Genomic DNA, 15,538 nt, shown 5'->3' on the forward strand with positions numbered 1-15,538 from the left:
CGTGTGGGTCCGTCAAAGGGGGAGGTAAATGTGGACAGAAGAGAGTCATCTCCAGCTACCTTGTGTGGCTGCTCGCGGAAACACTGGTTTTCATCTGCGCTTGAAGCCCCAGCCTTTGCCTCTATCACGGTGACAAAGAAGAACCTACAATCTTCTCCTGGACAAAGTCACTTCTCTGTCACTTAATGGACCCCTGTGTTTAGGACTCCAGGAGCTTTGCTCTTTGCCATAAAACCCTAACGCCCTGAGACAGGCCTGGTTACTCTGAGTCTGTATCTGCTCTGCACTATGCGGGGACAGGGGCCTTTTTTCTTGGTTTATTTCTCTGTCAAGAGGCCCACACACTCAACATTCTCCCAGGCACAGGCAAAGCCAGAAGACTAAGATGCGAGCAGCAAACATTCTCTCTCGCCCTCCGCATCTCTCCCTCATACCTCCCAAAGCTCCTTCAATCTGAGATTGAAAAGGGATGTGTAACGGCAGGGCGGCCTGTGGGCCTCCCGTCTGACAGTGATAACCTGGGCTAATATGCTGCCACTAGGACCTTCTTGACTTGAGAAATAAAAGGTGATCATTCCAGCTACGGTGAAAAGTTTGGGTTGGATAACTTCGTCCTGCGGGACGTATCTCAGGGTGACCTCTCGCTGCGTGTGGGAGCTACGTCTACCTTGACTGGGACACAGAGCTCCAATCAGCACTTAAGGGCAGAGACTCTGCAGGGAGCACACTCACCTCGACTCAGCCCGTCGGGTCCCCGGAGGATCCGGCATTCTTCTATCTGGCCAAATGGAGAGAACATCACCCGGATATCGTTCTCATTACATTTCTTCGAAACCATTCCTATGAACAATTTTCTGTCTTCCACGGCTAGGAGAGAGAAATAATGAATGAGCCAAGGTCATTTCACCTTCTTCCTCGTAATCAATGCATCATCACCACCTTGATTCTTTTTCCTCTTCTCTTTCCTTTCTCTCTCTCTTAAGTGATGGAGAGAAGGCAGCCTGGTTACATGCTTTGGCTGAATGAAGCACTTGAACATGGACTTCAGAATCCCTTTCTACCCAGCCTCTCTCTCCACACTGGTGGCGGCTCCCAAGACAACGCAGAGAAACGAGGGCTCCAAAGAATACAGGTTGAAAAGCACAATTCCACAATCCTTGTGAACTATGAATCGGGTACCAGAGTTTGAGAAAGGCTTGATGTTAGATATGGAACTGAAACCGGACTTTATAGAAGCACACGCAGGGTCTGGACAGACTGGTACTGTGCTGGGGGCATCACATACTAACCGGACCAGGCGCAGAGTCGGGAATGAATGACTGTCTTCGTGGCGGACGGAGGAAGGCAGCCTGATTGAAGCACAATATGTACCGTTTTCTGCTTCATCTGCAGAGAGGGGCTTGATGCAGAAGGAAGGTCACAGGTGCTCCAGGGCCACTGCCTGTGTTGAGCTTCCTCAAGGAGAAAGGGGGTGTCACTGGCTCTGATTCCTCAGCAGAGGCTGCTGAGGACCCCACTTGCTTTATGTAGATGAAGATTTTTAAATTTAAGAAGTCCTTCTTTCTCCTGTCAGAGTAAGTGGACTACCAATGATCTACTAGGAACTGGTGAAAGCACAGTAAGTTGAGGGCTGTGTTGGCACCGGGGTCTAAGCATCAGAAGCATCAGATGCCCCAGAAGAGGTGCTTTCTTTCCAACAGGAGCCTTTGACCTCCAGTGCGACGCCAGACTCCTCAGCATGCGAGGACTCCAGTGGCCCTGAGAGCACGTGGCATTCCCTCGAAGCAGAAGGGGAATGGATGGGACTGGTGGAAACGGGGCTGGGGAGGGAGGGAAAACTTGCAGCTGTAGTTCTTGCCCCCCCGCCCTGATCCCTTCCTGCCCTCATCTCTGGGACTGCTACCCCGAGGAAGCTATGGCTGATACCTTGATGAGTAGAAAAAAATTTCTGTTGTATTTCTTCTTATCCTGAAGAATCAGGTTTTCGTTCTTTCAAACAAAAGCAAAGGATAAAGTCCCAGTTGGTCCTTGGTTTCCCTGATAAACCTATAATGACGGTATTTAGCGAAGACAATTTTCAGGGTTTGAGCTTCAGGGTGCGGGATGCTATAGTCAACTAAATGCGCAGCTCCTGAGAAGCTCAAGTATGACTCTTTTCCTAAGATGGATTTACAAAAAATGGAAACCATTTATGAAGAAATCCTGACATCCTAGGCACAATGAAGGGGTAAACTCAGGCAGGGAAATGAAAGATAACTGTCACTTTTTTCAGTAACAAGTATTAGCTAAAAAGAAAAGAAAAGAAAATCTGCACCATCCATATGCTATTCAAAGTGCTAACTTCCTTCCCTGTGTGTGTGTGTTGGCACGTGTGTGCATGTATCAAGGAACCTGGATGTTGGCAACCTTCTGCAAGCCAAAGTAGCTCTGTGGTTCTAACAGTTGGGCCTTGTTTGCTTTAATGGCAAAATGGGAATAACTACAAATATCCAGCTTTCCTCTCAGTGAGTTTTCCTGATCTTCCAGTGAAAATTTTTATTCCTAGGATCCCCATTCTAAGGATCGCTAAACAGCTTTGTCAACATTTTAAATAAACTTAATTATCTTGAAATCACTTAACTTTTTCATCAATGTTTGATGAATTTCCTGGTGGGCTTTTCCTAAGTATTCACGGGCAGTTAAGTATCTCACCAGTTTTTTCAATCCACAAGAATGTCAATTGCTTAGATAAACCTACCATATTCACAGTATTCTGCTAAGTGCTTTAGGGGAACTAAAATAAATAAATAAATAAAAGATAATGTGTTTGCCCTCTAAAGAAAAAGTCTGTTTTCCTTTAGGATAACCAATGAATGAATGAGGGGAAATACTTCATATACCACGTGGGCACAGGTGGGGTTGCTGCCATCAATAACAGTAGCAGAACTGAAAGTGGATTCATACCAGTGACCACTGCCAGCTCCCCTTCCGTGGTATAAATGAGAAGGGGTTAATATTAAATATAAGTGGGGACTCTTTTAAGTTCAAGGACTAGAAACTTCATTTTTTAAAACTCCCCTAATTGTAAGTCTGTGCTAACACACCGGTGTACAATCTGTCAAAGTCACACCTGGATTCGGGGCGGCCTGAATTAATTAACAACTTTTCAATGTGTTAGTGCTAACATATGGCATTTAATTACGGCCTCCGAATCCATGGGTCTCTCTACTTCAAATTTCAAAATGATTTCTTCATCTTCTAGTACATCAGCAAGTGACTGCACGGGAACACCCCAGATTCCTATCTCTACAGGCCTCGCCCTCCCCAGGATAACAACGTCTGGTCATCCTGACTCTTGTGAGCTCAGAACTTGATGCACAGCCACTGGGGGTTTTAGACGCCTTGAGGAAAGAGATGGGGGTGGGGTGCTTAAATGGCATTTCTGGATTTGAGGCTCTAAGGACCCTGACAAGCTGTGAGGTTGGAGGTTAAAGCAGGATGGACCTGATACTCTGCCTACAGAGTCAAAAATAATCCTTCAAGTCAGAAGTGTGACCTCACAGTGAACACTGGCTCCAGCCCCCGAGACCCCAAAAACAGAACCAAAGGCAACCGCTACGACTTCCTTGTCACCCACTGCTGGACCGACTTCAGATCCAGCAACTGCCTTTCACTTTCAATCTCGCACGGCTGGTTGCTTTTTCTGCACAGTGACATAAGATTAAAAGCTGGAAAACAGGCCCTCCAATGGGAGAGAGAATGATAAAGAGTGACTAGGTGTGCGTGAGTGTGGCTGGTCCCTGAAATAATCCACGCCTCCTCCAATGCCCTTCCTGTACCATCCACTCAACTAGGTGTCAGGGAAAAATTACCAAAAAAGGTGGGTGCTGTTGAAATCTGGGTGTATACTCAGTGTGTTCTTCTTAAAGTCCCTGACATTGTATTGCCAATCCAGAGGAGGATCTGTTTTTTGGATACCTGGCGCAGTAGAAGCATAAGAAATGGAAGATGCTAGGAGTTTACATAAATGTGCTAGAGGCTGCAGCTGAAATCAGAGCCATTGGAAGGGCAGGTTCTAGGAAGCCGTGCAGATTTCAGAAGCCCGTTCAGTATGACAGTAAAGTGCAGGGCAGATATAGCAGACTAACATTTCTGGGCTTTGTCAGAATCCCTGCATGGACAAAAGCTTAAAAGAGTCATTGCTTTTCCGCAATGCGTTTGTCCATCACTAATGAATCTGTGATGAGTCTTGCTCAGCAAATACGAAGTTCGGGAAATCTGAACACAATGATAATGAAGAGAGTAACTGTTTCACTGTGATGAGTCCTTTGTGTCATCCATAAATGTCAGCAAACTCAAAAAAAAGTGCAATTAGAGCTCGTTATATTTCTTTCACAGCCACAGGAGCTATTTCGAGCATCTGAGCCAAAGAAATCTTGGTGCTCTCTGAGCTGCAGAAACTATGCTTACCTGTTAAAAATGTCATGTGAAATCAGAAAAGGCTTGCAGCTTTCATCCCTGGCTTTGGGAAATGATACCTTTCTCCTGATTCTTCCAATCAGGTCCAAGGACAACCCTGAAGTCTGCTCATGGCTGTGCAAGGTGGGGGTCCATCTGAGCCTCCGTGAAGAAGAGCTCTTTCAAAGCAGCTTTTGGTCCATTTACACTATTTGACTTTTTCTTTTTACTGGAAATTCAGAAAATGAAGGTAGATCTGCAAGCAAAGGGACAACTGGCCCAGCAAGAAGGTTTGGGGGTTTTCCTTTAGGTGTACAGATCTAAGCTTTGGCAGGAAGAGCCCAAGGCTGGAAGGGCTGGCCTCTGCTCTCAGGATGCACCAAAACAGCTACCTCAACTGGCTGGAGCTACGCCACCAATGTGGCAGACTGCACGCACGCTACGTGCCAGGTGTGACGCTAAGCTCTGCGGGTGTTAACCGCATGATGACTCCGTAAGGCGGGCCTCACAGGAAGAGCACAGACTAGGCTTCCGGAGCCCCTCTTACAGCGGGAGAGACGGAGGCTGGGTGAGGTTAGTAAAGAACTTGCTCAAGGTCACAGCCAGTAAGTGCAGGGTCCGGGTCAAGTCCGGGCTCCTCAGAATAGATTTCACCTGCTACCCTGGGGCGCTTCCTGAAAAATCGCATTTTTAGGTATTTGCTCATCTTAATAAGACAGAACCCAATCTTGCTTGGCTTTTGAGATAGTGCAACATGGGGTGTACCCACGGCAGTTTGATTCTATTGCTGTGGTTTTAGATCCAAAGCAAACACTACCCTCAGTGTCCAAAGGAGACAGAGGACAGCAAGGGCAGCTGACCATTCTGAGCCCTCCCGGCAGCTACCCTGCGGACAGTCAGGGTTCGCACCTGCACAGGAGAAAATGCAGAAGGAGAAACCCTTTCTCGGTTCAACTCTTCGGGTATTTTAAGTCAGACATTTCCAACTCGGTTCTCTCTTTTGTCACGTTTTTATCACTATGGCCTAAGGTTCAGACGAACCCCCTCCTGCAGACTTTGATCCCATGGCCTGTGTCCTGACACGGTTTGGAGAATTATGGGGCCAAAGGACAGAGAACATCTCCTGGTGGCTGGATGTGCCAGGATGACCTTCACTGATGGAATTCATCCCACAAATACTAGATCCATCCCGCCTCTCTCCCAGGAGGAAGAGAACAGATTGTAACACGCACTCCTGGAGCAAATCGGCACGGGGAGATGGCCTTCTGCCTGGGCAGACACACTCGGCGAAGGCCCCTAAAGGCCAGGGAACACTGACCAACATCTTATAGAAGTGCTCGATCATTTACAAAGCACAGTCACAAACATCTTCTATGAGTCTTAAAAAAAAGCTCATCTATGAGAGGCAATTAGCATTATTCCCATTTTATGAATGAGGAGACTAAAGTCTGGTCTTTAAGTGATTATGAGATACTGAAACCAGTGACAATGAATGTGAGTTCCAGCAGGTAAGGGACAGTGTCTCTTGTGTCCTTTTCTTCTTCTTTTAAAAATTCACTGCTGCAGTCCCAGCTTCTGGCAACATGCCTGGCACATAGTAAGTAATCGATGAATAACTGTCAAGTACAGGAATGAGGTGACTGGACCAAGATCCCACAACAAAGCAGGGGTGGATTTTAGACCCTCTGACATTCAATGCCACGTCTGTGATAAAGTACTGTAGGAACAAGGGAGTTAGACGTGCAGAGACGTGTGTGGCTGGTGAGGGGATGGTGGGGAAGCACCAATATCTATTCTCCAACAGACACCACCGTACGATGTGGAATTTCTTTCGAAACTGTCTAGTGTGTGGGGCCGGAAAATGGGATGCACTACAATTAGCAAAAGAAAATACCTCGTGGAGAGATGCAGAGCCCCGCCATAATTTACACCTGCAGATAATGCAGATCTCTAAGTGTACGGCTTCTGCTCCATGACTAATTAACGAGGTGCAGAGCTGCCCGGAGGAAGGCGACCATGCTGACCATGTCAGTCTTGTGGGCAGGAGAGGGCTGAGGTCTAGGAAGGCAGACGATTCCTTTAACATGCAATGCAGCCAGTCCAAAGAACAAAACAGGGACAGAAGGTTTGCAGAAGTGGAAGCAAAAACTTCAGAGAGAAATGGGGTTAGCAACCCTCCGGTGTCTTGGAGAGGCAAGTCTCAATTATTTCACCGACCTCATCAAATGCGTTTTTTTTTTTTTTTTTTTTTGCACTGACTGTATATTTATTTAATCAGCCAACGGAATATTGATGCAAATGCATGGATACAAGCTGGAGAAAAGTGCAGTGAGACAGTCGCAAAGCCAGAGGACCAAAGGGAGGGGGGGAGAAAAGATAGCCTCATTCTTGGTGGGCGATGCTTTTCTCACTCACCTTCTCTGCATAATATAAGGTCACCCCTCCCCATCAGGTGCCCAAGCTGCTGTCAGAGGAGGTAAACAATAGCCACAGGGTGGCCACACAGAGCAAGCCCCAAACAGGGACACAGAAAGCCGTTTCTTGTAGCATCTTCACAGGTCTTTACCCCAGAGATACAGGAGGCAGGAGAGCGAGGTACCCACCGCGATGGAGGTTTCCTGGGGCACATCTCTCTGCCTTCCCCAGAGAAACGGCAAGGGGGGCCAGCTCCTCCCGCCCCCCACCTCACGTCTTCACTTAAGGGAACAGACATTAAAAGGAAGACAGTCAGCACCACCTACCGTTTGATTTTTCACTGTCTGCAGGTTTCATCTGAATGGGATGATGCATCTAAAAATAGAAAAGTGAGACAGTAAGGCAGATTGAACAAGTGTCCAACAGTCTCAGAAATCCCATGCTATTCAACGTGGCTACTGATATTGTTCTAAGGGCACGTAAATAATAACGAGACCTCCCACAGTTAAAATGAACTACCTTAAAATGCAAGCATGTGTTTGATGTTCAGCAATAGGATACATTTAAGTCCCGGGGCGCTGTGACATGGTATCTTAACACGTGGGCTTTGCAGTCAGGCTCAAGTTCAAAACCTGGTCCTGCCATTCAATATGGTTTCTGCCTGGATCTTACAGGTAATTCTGGTTCTGCCATTCGTTACAACTACGTGACCTCGGGCAAGCATCTTAACTTCTCTGAGCTTCAGTCTCCTCATCTGCGAGATGGAGGTGACACCTGCATAGTAGGGCCGCGAGAATTACCTGAGAACATGCATGTGATGTGCTTAATGCATGGGGCATAGAAAAAAAAATAGTTATTGTTATCTTATATTATTACAAATTAAAACACAGATGATCTGTTTTTCTTCTGGCCGTTCTATGTCTGCTGCATGGCTGTTTCTTAGAGTTCTGAGTAATTTGAAGGTCGACCAGTTGATTGATTGAGGCGCCATTATCCCATTTTTATTAAACACGAAGTGTGAAACAGGAATGCAGAGGCACCGAAAGAATGGAAGGAAGGAGAGAGGGAGGGAGGAGGAAAAGCAAGAGTGAGGGGCTTATGATCACATTCAGTACATACGTAGGGGGAGAAAGCGCCTGAGACAAAGTGGAACCAAGATCCTGCATCACGGCAGAACGAGACGCTCTATGGTTCTTTAAACGATGCCAATCACATCGTTGTGCATGATCTGCAGATCTGCAGAGCACAGAAAGCTGCCACCATTTCCAATTAAAATAAATTCCTCAAATGACTTTCATGGGTTCTCTTGCTTCATATTTCATCCTACCCCAATGAACGTCGCAGCCACAGGGTAGATGGAATCAGTGGCTGTGCAAATGCTTTTATTATAATGGGCCCTATTCTCTCTGAACCTTTAATTTCCCCAGTGGACTTCCCTTACTTGCCAGCCACAGCTCTGGGCTTTATCTAATTGAAATGAAAGGGGAATGGTACTTGGCTCTGGCACTGAAATGATGGGAAACGATTATCAGGCGGTCGAGACCACGTGCACCTAATGCCTGCCAGGGTCTTCAAAACACAAGAGGAAGAGGTAAGAGGGAGCAGTATCAGGGGACAAGAGGCTAAATAATTCAGAGCTGCTTCATTTATTCTCAAAGGCAAGATGCTCTTATGCACAGAACATAGGCCTGGAGTTGTGGGGTCTACTTGTATTCCCACTCCACTCATTAACATGCTCAACTTGTAGAGAAGAGACTAGTGTGAGAATGGAATGCTTAGGAGTCAGTAAGTAGACCTGCCTTTTAAGAAAAGGTGCTGTGGGAGCCCAGGGGAGCGGATACTTCATTCTGCCTGGTGAGAGAGGTGGGGGGATTTGTGGCAAGGGGCCCATCTGCTTCGAGTCCTAAAGGCTGGTTGGACTTGCCAGCAGAGGAAGGGGGTGGCTCTTGAAACGAATGGACAACCCCACACAAGGACACGGTGGTGAGAAAGCCCTCAGTCCTCCTGGAGGGAGTCCACAGTGTGAGGGCAGAAGGCACGAGAAGGGGCTGCCAGGGCAGCCAGCATCCAGGTCTTAGAGGAACCCACGTGCTAAGGAGCTGAAATTTCCTCTAAAAGTCAACGATCAGGCATAGAATATTTAAGGAGCAAGGCAATGAGATCCCATTTGCGTCCTTGAAAAGTCATTTTTGGCTGCAGTGTGGAGGATGGATGGTAGAAGAGAGACACAGGAGGCAGGGAGAACAGTTAAGAGGCTACTGCAACAGCCCACGTAAAGCGGGGAAGGTCTAAACCTCAGAGGGAACTGGCTGGTTGTAGGGATGAGGGGGCAGCGGAACCCCAGGCCAGAACAACTAAATGTGTGGTGGGATCACTGTTACTCATTTCACTTTTGTGTCCTATATATAATGTTGTGTCCTATATATAACTGCCTAAATAGGGAAAACATGAGAAAGCAGTTTGGGGAGGGGGTGTAGAGACTGATGGGCACAGGTCAGGACACGCTGCGTTTGGGGTGAAGTTGGAAATGTGGGTCTCGAGCTGTTGGGACAGCTCTGGGAGGTGGCGGAAGCCCCAGGCGTGGCTGAAACTGTCCAGAGAGGGAAATGCAGAGTGAAGAGAGACAAGAGCCAGGAGCAGAACTGTGGAGAACAGCCAGGAAGAGGAGCCTAAGAGGGACAGAGCAAAGGGCCATCCAGAGAAGCAGGAGCAGAACAGCTGGCCCCACTGGAGCCACGCAGGGAGTTTCAAGAACAAGGCGATGGTCAGAGCAAGTGCTCTTAGACGCTACGATGAAAACGCCCCAGTATCCTTCTGGGTTTGGCAATACAAAAAAAAAAAAATTTTTTTTAAGGGAATTTATCAAAACAGTTTCTGTGGGGTGGTAGGGGCCAGAATGCCAGCTCGTAGGCAGCGGGAGAGTAACAGGAAAGGTAACGGTTGATATGAGAAATGCAGACAACTATTTCAAGAAGATTAGCTCTAAGTGGGGAAGACAGGAGGCTCGGTGGAGGATGGGGGAGGAGGATAGGGCTGGGGTCTCTCCTTTCCAGATAGCAAAGACTTGTAACAGGTCAATGAGCTGAAAAGACTCAAATGAGATTCACAGGTTCAAGGGATAGGAGACAAGAGATAAGTGTACCAATGTAATGTATAGGACACAAAAATGAAATGAAGGACTCTTGCCCTTGGGAAGATGCCGACCCAACATGGTCGTTGATAGGCACATATATAAAGGAGAAAAGATGGTGACCAGCATCAGAAAAGCAGCACAGAGAGAGTGCCGTGAGCATTCAGATCCATCTGTGACGCGCACGGAGGTCTGGAGGAGGAAATCTGGGAGCAGTAAGGACAGAATCATTCGACTCTAAAGCTGCAAAGGGCCCTGGGAATCATTTCATCCAATGTTCTCAATGTATAGGTCTGAAGGGAATAAGTGACTTCACTAAGGACACACAGATGGTTAATGACAGAGTTGGGATCAGAAATCTAAGCTCCCTACTCTTAATCCAGTGCCGATTCCCCCAAACCACATTGCTTCTCCCCAAAATGCCCAACACGGGATTTGGACTTATGAGCCTATGATGCTGAACTGCAGGCTTCACTCACTGCAGGCACCAGACAGACACTCAGTTGAAGGTGCCAGCAATATCCCCTTGGGTGAAAGTAATCTTCCTCTGCCCTCGCATCATGCTTTATCTACGGAGCTTTAAGACGGGTAGTACACAAAGACTTGACTCTGGGTTTTCCTGCTGCTGCTGAGAGAATTAGCTCTGATTCTGACCTAAGACTATCCAGAAGGCTCCAGAATGTAGCAGTGGTAGCTACAGCCACTGCCAACTTGAACTTGGTTTCGGTCTTTCTGGGGCTCTGAAGGGGAAAAAAGTCAACCTCACAGAGATCTGGATTGTCAGACCAAGGTGAATTCTGAGTGGGTGGTCACCCTACTCCAGCGATGTTCTGAAGACAATTTAGATAATGTATGTAAAGCACCGTGACCTTCTTGGAGAAAGGTATTCAATCAGGACTGTATTAAGAATGGCTCATTACCAAGAACAGTTCATTTGAGTTACAAATTCCTGATCAGATACAGGATGTAAATGTCAAGGAAGACAAAAAAAACACATGGTTTGGAGGAGTCGTTCTCATAATGTGTGTCACTTCCTCAAAGTCTCATGATTCCAAGAACTTTGGGAGATTTGCTGAGCGGAGTAGGGAAGTTATTGTAAAGGAAGGGGTATTCTAGCTTAAACTTTCAAATTATAATACAGGGATTCTTTCCCTGTAACAGGAAATGATGTCAAAGATTTGACCCAGTAGGATGCTAAGACCACTCACACATTCGCTTATTTCTGCTTTGACCAGATGATCTGTTACACGGTGGGAATAATGGGTGAAAAAGAGTTCTGGTCATGATGGAGTATGTAACGTAAGGATGAGACAGACAGACCAGCCGTTTCCCACATGCAGTGTGGGAACTCAGAAGAGACACACCCCACACGGTCAAAGGAATGGCAAGAAGGCATCTCAGCTGAAACCATGGTCAAGTTAGACCTTGAAGGGACCCTAACGCTAACCAGGACTTGAGTGAAGGGCATTTCAGGGAAGGAACAACAAATCTGAAGGAACAGAGTAAGGGAAACTAAGTCATATTGTTCCTGAAGAATGATGATGGGACATTCTAACCAACAGAGGAAGCAATCGATGTCACCAGAGATCATTCACCAAACACAATGTAACTGAAGCATGACAAGACCAACAGTGAGGGATACACTCCTGGATCGGAGAAGTTCAAGTACAGGGAAAACAATGCACATCTCAGCCCTGAATCAAAACTGCCCTGGACTGGCAGCCAGAGGCTCATCGCCTTCCTCAAGGACTGAAGGTGACCCCCACGGCGTCAAGAACTGAAGCTTGTCAACAGTGCTTCTGTCATGACTGGGAACTGGCACCTCCGATACCAGAGCTGGAGGGGCCGGAGGTCAGAGGTCTGCACCGTGCTCTGCACTGGGGAGGGTCCCAGGCGATGGCAGCAACAGGAGGAAGGGCCCGATAACTTGGCCGTCACCCTTCCAATCTCCTAACGTCCCACCAGATGCAAGGGAACCTCAGAGTTGAGGGTTGGGGCTGGACCCCTCCTCCTTCTGTCTATGGCGAGTGAGCACATCCTCTTCAAGAATTCTCCCAAGGAGTCTCCTAAGAGGCATGTTATTTTTTAAATTAATTTTTATTGGAGTAGAGTTGATTTACAATGTTGTGTTAGTTTCAGGTGTACAGCAAAGTGAATCAGTTATACATATATGTATATCCACTCTTTTTTAGATTCTTTTCCCATATAGGTCATTACAGAGCACTGAGTAGAGTTCCCTGTGCTATACAGTAGGTCCTTATTAGTGATCTATTTTATATATAGTAGTGTATATATGTCAAGCCCAACCTCCCAATTTATCCCTCCCCCCTCTTTCCCCCTTGGTAACCATAAGTTTGTTTTCTACATCTATAACTCTGTTTTGTAGGTAAGTTAATTTGTACCTTTTTTTTTTTAGATTCCACATATAAGTGATATCACATGATATTTGTCTTTCTCTGACTTACTTCACTCAGTATGACAATCTCTAGGTCCATCCATGTCACTGCAAATGGCAGTATTTCATTCTTTTTTATGGCTGAGTAATATTCCGTTGTATATATGTTAAGAGGCATGTTAATTATACTGAGGCTGCATTATTAAGGCAGTTAATTATACTGATACTGTTTAACTCCAGCCATCACCAATGGATGAGTTAACCACCTTTAACATGAGACTCCATCATCACACTGCATCAGCTGGGTCTGAAAAAACCTTCACTGGTCTGTATTGTCATGATTTGTCTACTTGGTCAGAGGAGTCTAGGCATTTTATAACCTCCGGCCTGTGACACTGACAGGGTAGCTTCCCTGAGGGCTGGAGGAACAGCAGCAGTGAGTCTAAGACTTGAGTTCAGCTCAGCTGCCCTTGGAGCGAACTTGGACCACAACAGGGCTCTGCTTGTCTCACACCACCAGGCTCCCCCGTGGCAGAGGGCCTGTCCCAGGGAGGCAAAATCAAGTGCTTTGGAAACAGATCCTGGTTCCTGGCAGTGCATTTGACTTAACAGAGTTCATCAAGTTTACGATTCAATGAAGAAAGCCTTCCAAACCCATTTCCTTGAAGATTTCTTTGTACGTGAATTTCTTTTGCATTTTATTACAGAACAATGACATCTTGCCTCCTGTTCAATAGTAAGGTACTGGGTAACTTGTTGGTTTCCATTTAGCCCTACTTATTTAAAGGCAAGTGAAATCTATAAAATAGATAAACAACAAGGATTTACTGTAGAGCACAGGGAACTATATTCAATATTTTGCAATAAATTATAATGGAAAAGAATAAAAAAGGAATATAAATACATACATATATATGTATAACCAAATCATTTTGCTATACACCTGAAACTAACGTAATTTTGTAAATCAACTACACTTCAATTAAACAAACAAAAAGCAAAGGAAATCTAATGAAAGGGGGAATTGCAAGAGCTCCCTCCCTCCCTCCCCCTGGGGCAGGTACTGGAGTCAAGCAGCTTCTGGAGAAATCGGTGGTTTACTTCCGCTTACATCTGTGTATTCAGTTTTGATCACATGCTTAGGGCACTGTGACTGCAGCCCACTGAGCTGCCGTTTCTCGGGGGTCTGATTAGGGTCTCACCATATGCAGGCCACTCCTTTCTGGCTTGGGCTGGTTTTCATCCCACACCTCCTTTCTCGTGGGAAGCTGTGAGTGTCGGAGGGCGCCAGCCTCCAGTACCAAGCCTCACCCTTTATCCTGCCTCCTAATGATGAGTGAGTGGCCTCTGGCCCTCCTTCTGCTTCTCCGCCACATACACATGGGGTCCCAGAATTGAGTTCCCCTATTGCTGACGGGACCTGCTGCTCCTCACTCCCGAATGCGTTTACCTTGGATGTGTGACCCGGGGGCCCAGCTGTGGCTCAAGGAAATGAAGGTGAGGACACAGCTGTGGGCAAAGGCATCCCCCAAAGCCTGTGGGGGTGACAGCACGTGGAGGGAGCTGCAGAGGCCCCGTTACGAGTCCCATCACATCCCAGCGACAGAGACGCTGCTGGGCCACAAGCACCAGCATCCACGAACCAGATTCTCTGGAGTCGCACAGTCTACCAAGTCAGCGTGATTCCTCCAGATCCCTCTGCCTTAATCCTGCGATGGCTACGGGGGTGATTCTGAGTTGAAATAGCCAGTGTTAAGCCAGGTGGAGGCCGGAAGATAGAAGACCCGGGTGAAGGTGAGTTGGCTGGTTTCTCACACCCAGGAGAACGCATGTTGAAACTTGTTTAACTCCAGCCATCACTGATGGATGAGTTAACCACCTTTAACCACATGAGACTCAATAAAAACATGCCATTTTCAACCTGAAATGGGTTTTACAGCGTCACTGTTATGCCTATCATTATTAAACCCATCCTGACACCTAGAAAACGCAGCCGTGATGGCACATGCTATAAGCTTACTGCCCATAAAACATTTAAAGGGAGAAACAGAGGGGGGAGGGAAGAAGTGGATGCACGAAAGAGCCACACGCCAACCAAATGAGAAAATGAACGGACTCCAGCCAGGAGAGACGAACTGGGATTTTCCTTTTGCTCGCTGACAATGCAGATGTGACTCCTGCAGAAGATACTCGGTATCCTATTGGAGAGTGGACTGTGCGATACCAAAGGCACCCATGCTTCCTGAATTCTTCTCAAACAAGTTTTGTAAATGGGCAAAAATAAGTTTCAAAAGAACTGCCACCAACTGGATGCACGCCATCCCCCAAAAGGAAAGTGTGTGTCTTGTCAAGGGATCTTCTATGACCATAAGGTACTCCCAGGGCTACAGAGGCTCCCCTACCTCTCTAGGTAGGAGATTCTGCCATTTCCGTCACTGTCTTTTATGCTCCGCGTAAAGGAGACTGGGAAGAAACAAAGGGAGTTTTAGGAATGTTGACTTATCAGTATTGAATAAGGACTTTTGAATTTCTCTGATTTTTGAAAATGGTGACATCGCTAAACTTGCAAAAGCATCTTTAATAGAGTGATGCCTCTGTACGAATAGAGATGACAAAAGTCATGTGTTGGATGGGTCTAGACCAGCTTTTATCATCAGGACGAACCTGGTTTTGGAGCTCACTGCCATACTTGCTAAGTGAAGTGGAGAATTTAGGCAATTTTGGTGAAAACTGAGGAAATCTTCCCTGTGCTCTCAATTTTCCTGTGCTAAATAAGCACTGCTGTAGGCTCTTTATGTATGCTAACTAATTTAATTCTCACAACAGCCCTGAGATAGATGTGAATGAGGAACTTAAGGGGTGGGGGAAGGTGGGGGGAGAGGGAAAGAAGGAGGGAGACAGAGAGAGATTAAAGAACTTGGCTAAGGCATACAGGAAGTCAGCAGTGGAGCCGGGATTCGTGGGACTGTCTCGGGCTGGAGCATAAACCCCCAGCCACTCCTCCATACCGACCCTACCCCTAGCATATCCAGACAGCTGTGCTGTGAAATGGTGGTTTCTAAGAACCGAGAGCATTACCAAAATTCCTTTTCCATACTAGACATAATGACTATCTCAATCTATAGGGTACTTTCCGATTAGAAACTTACATATGAATGTGT

General features: G+C 46.6%; 1 protein-coding gene across 9 annotated transcripts in view; it reads right to left on the reverse strand.

Moving 5' to 3' along the window:
- The window catches only part of CELF2 (CUGBP Elav-like family member 2), a 313,311-nt gene that overhangs the window by 73,729 nt on the left and 224,044 nt on the right, over positions 1-15,538 (reverse strand). For all 9 annotated transcript variants that reach the window (XM_028162880.2, XM_057543107.1, XM_057543108.1 and 6 more), the window contains exons 4-5: positions 7,179-7,227; positions 733-867 (exon numbers count right to left, since the gene is read on the reverse strand). In XM_028162880.2, the coding sequence (XP_028018681.1) occupies positions 733-867; positions 7,179-7,227 (184 nt within the window). The remainder of the gene's footprint in view (positions 1-732; positions 868-7,178; positions 7,228-15,538) is intronic.

The sequence above is a fragment of the Balaenoptera acutorostrata genome, chromosome 3, assembly GCF_949987535.1.
Source record: "Balaenoptera acutorostrata chromosome 3, mBalAcu1.1, whole genome shotgun sequence".
NCBI classification, from domain to species: Eukaryota; Metazoa; Chordata; class Mammalia; order Artiodactyla; family Balaenopteridae; genus Balaenoptera; species Balaenoptera acutorostrata.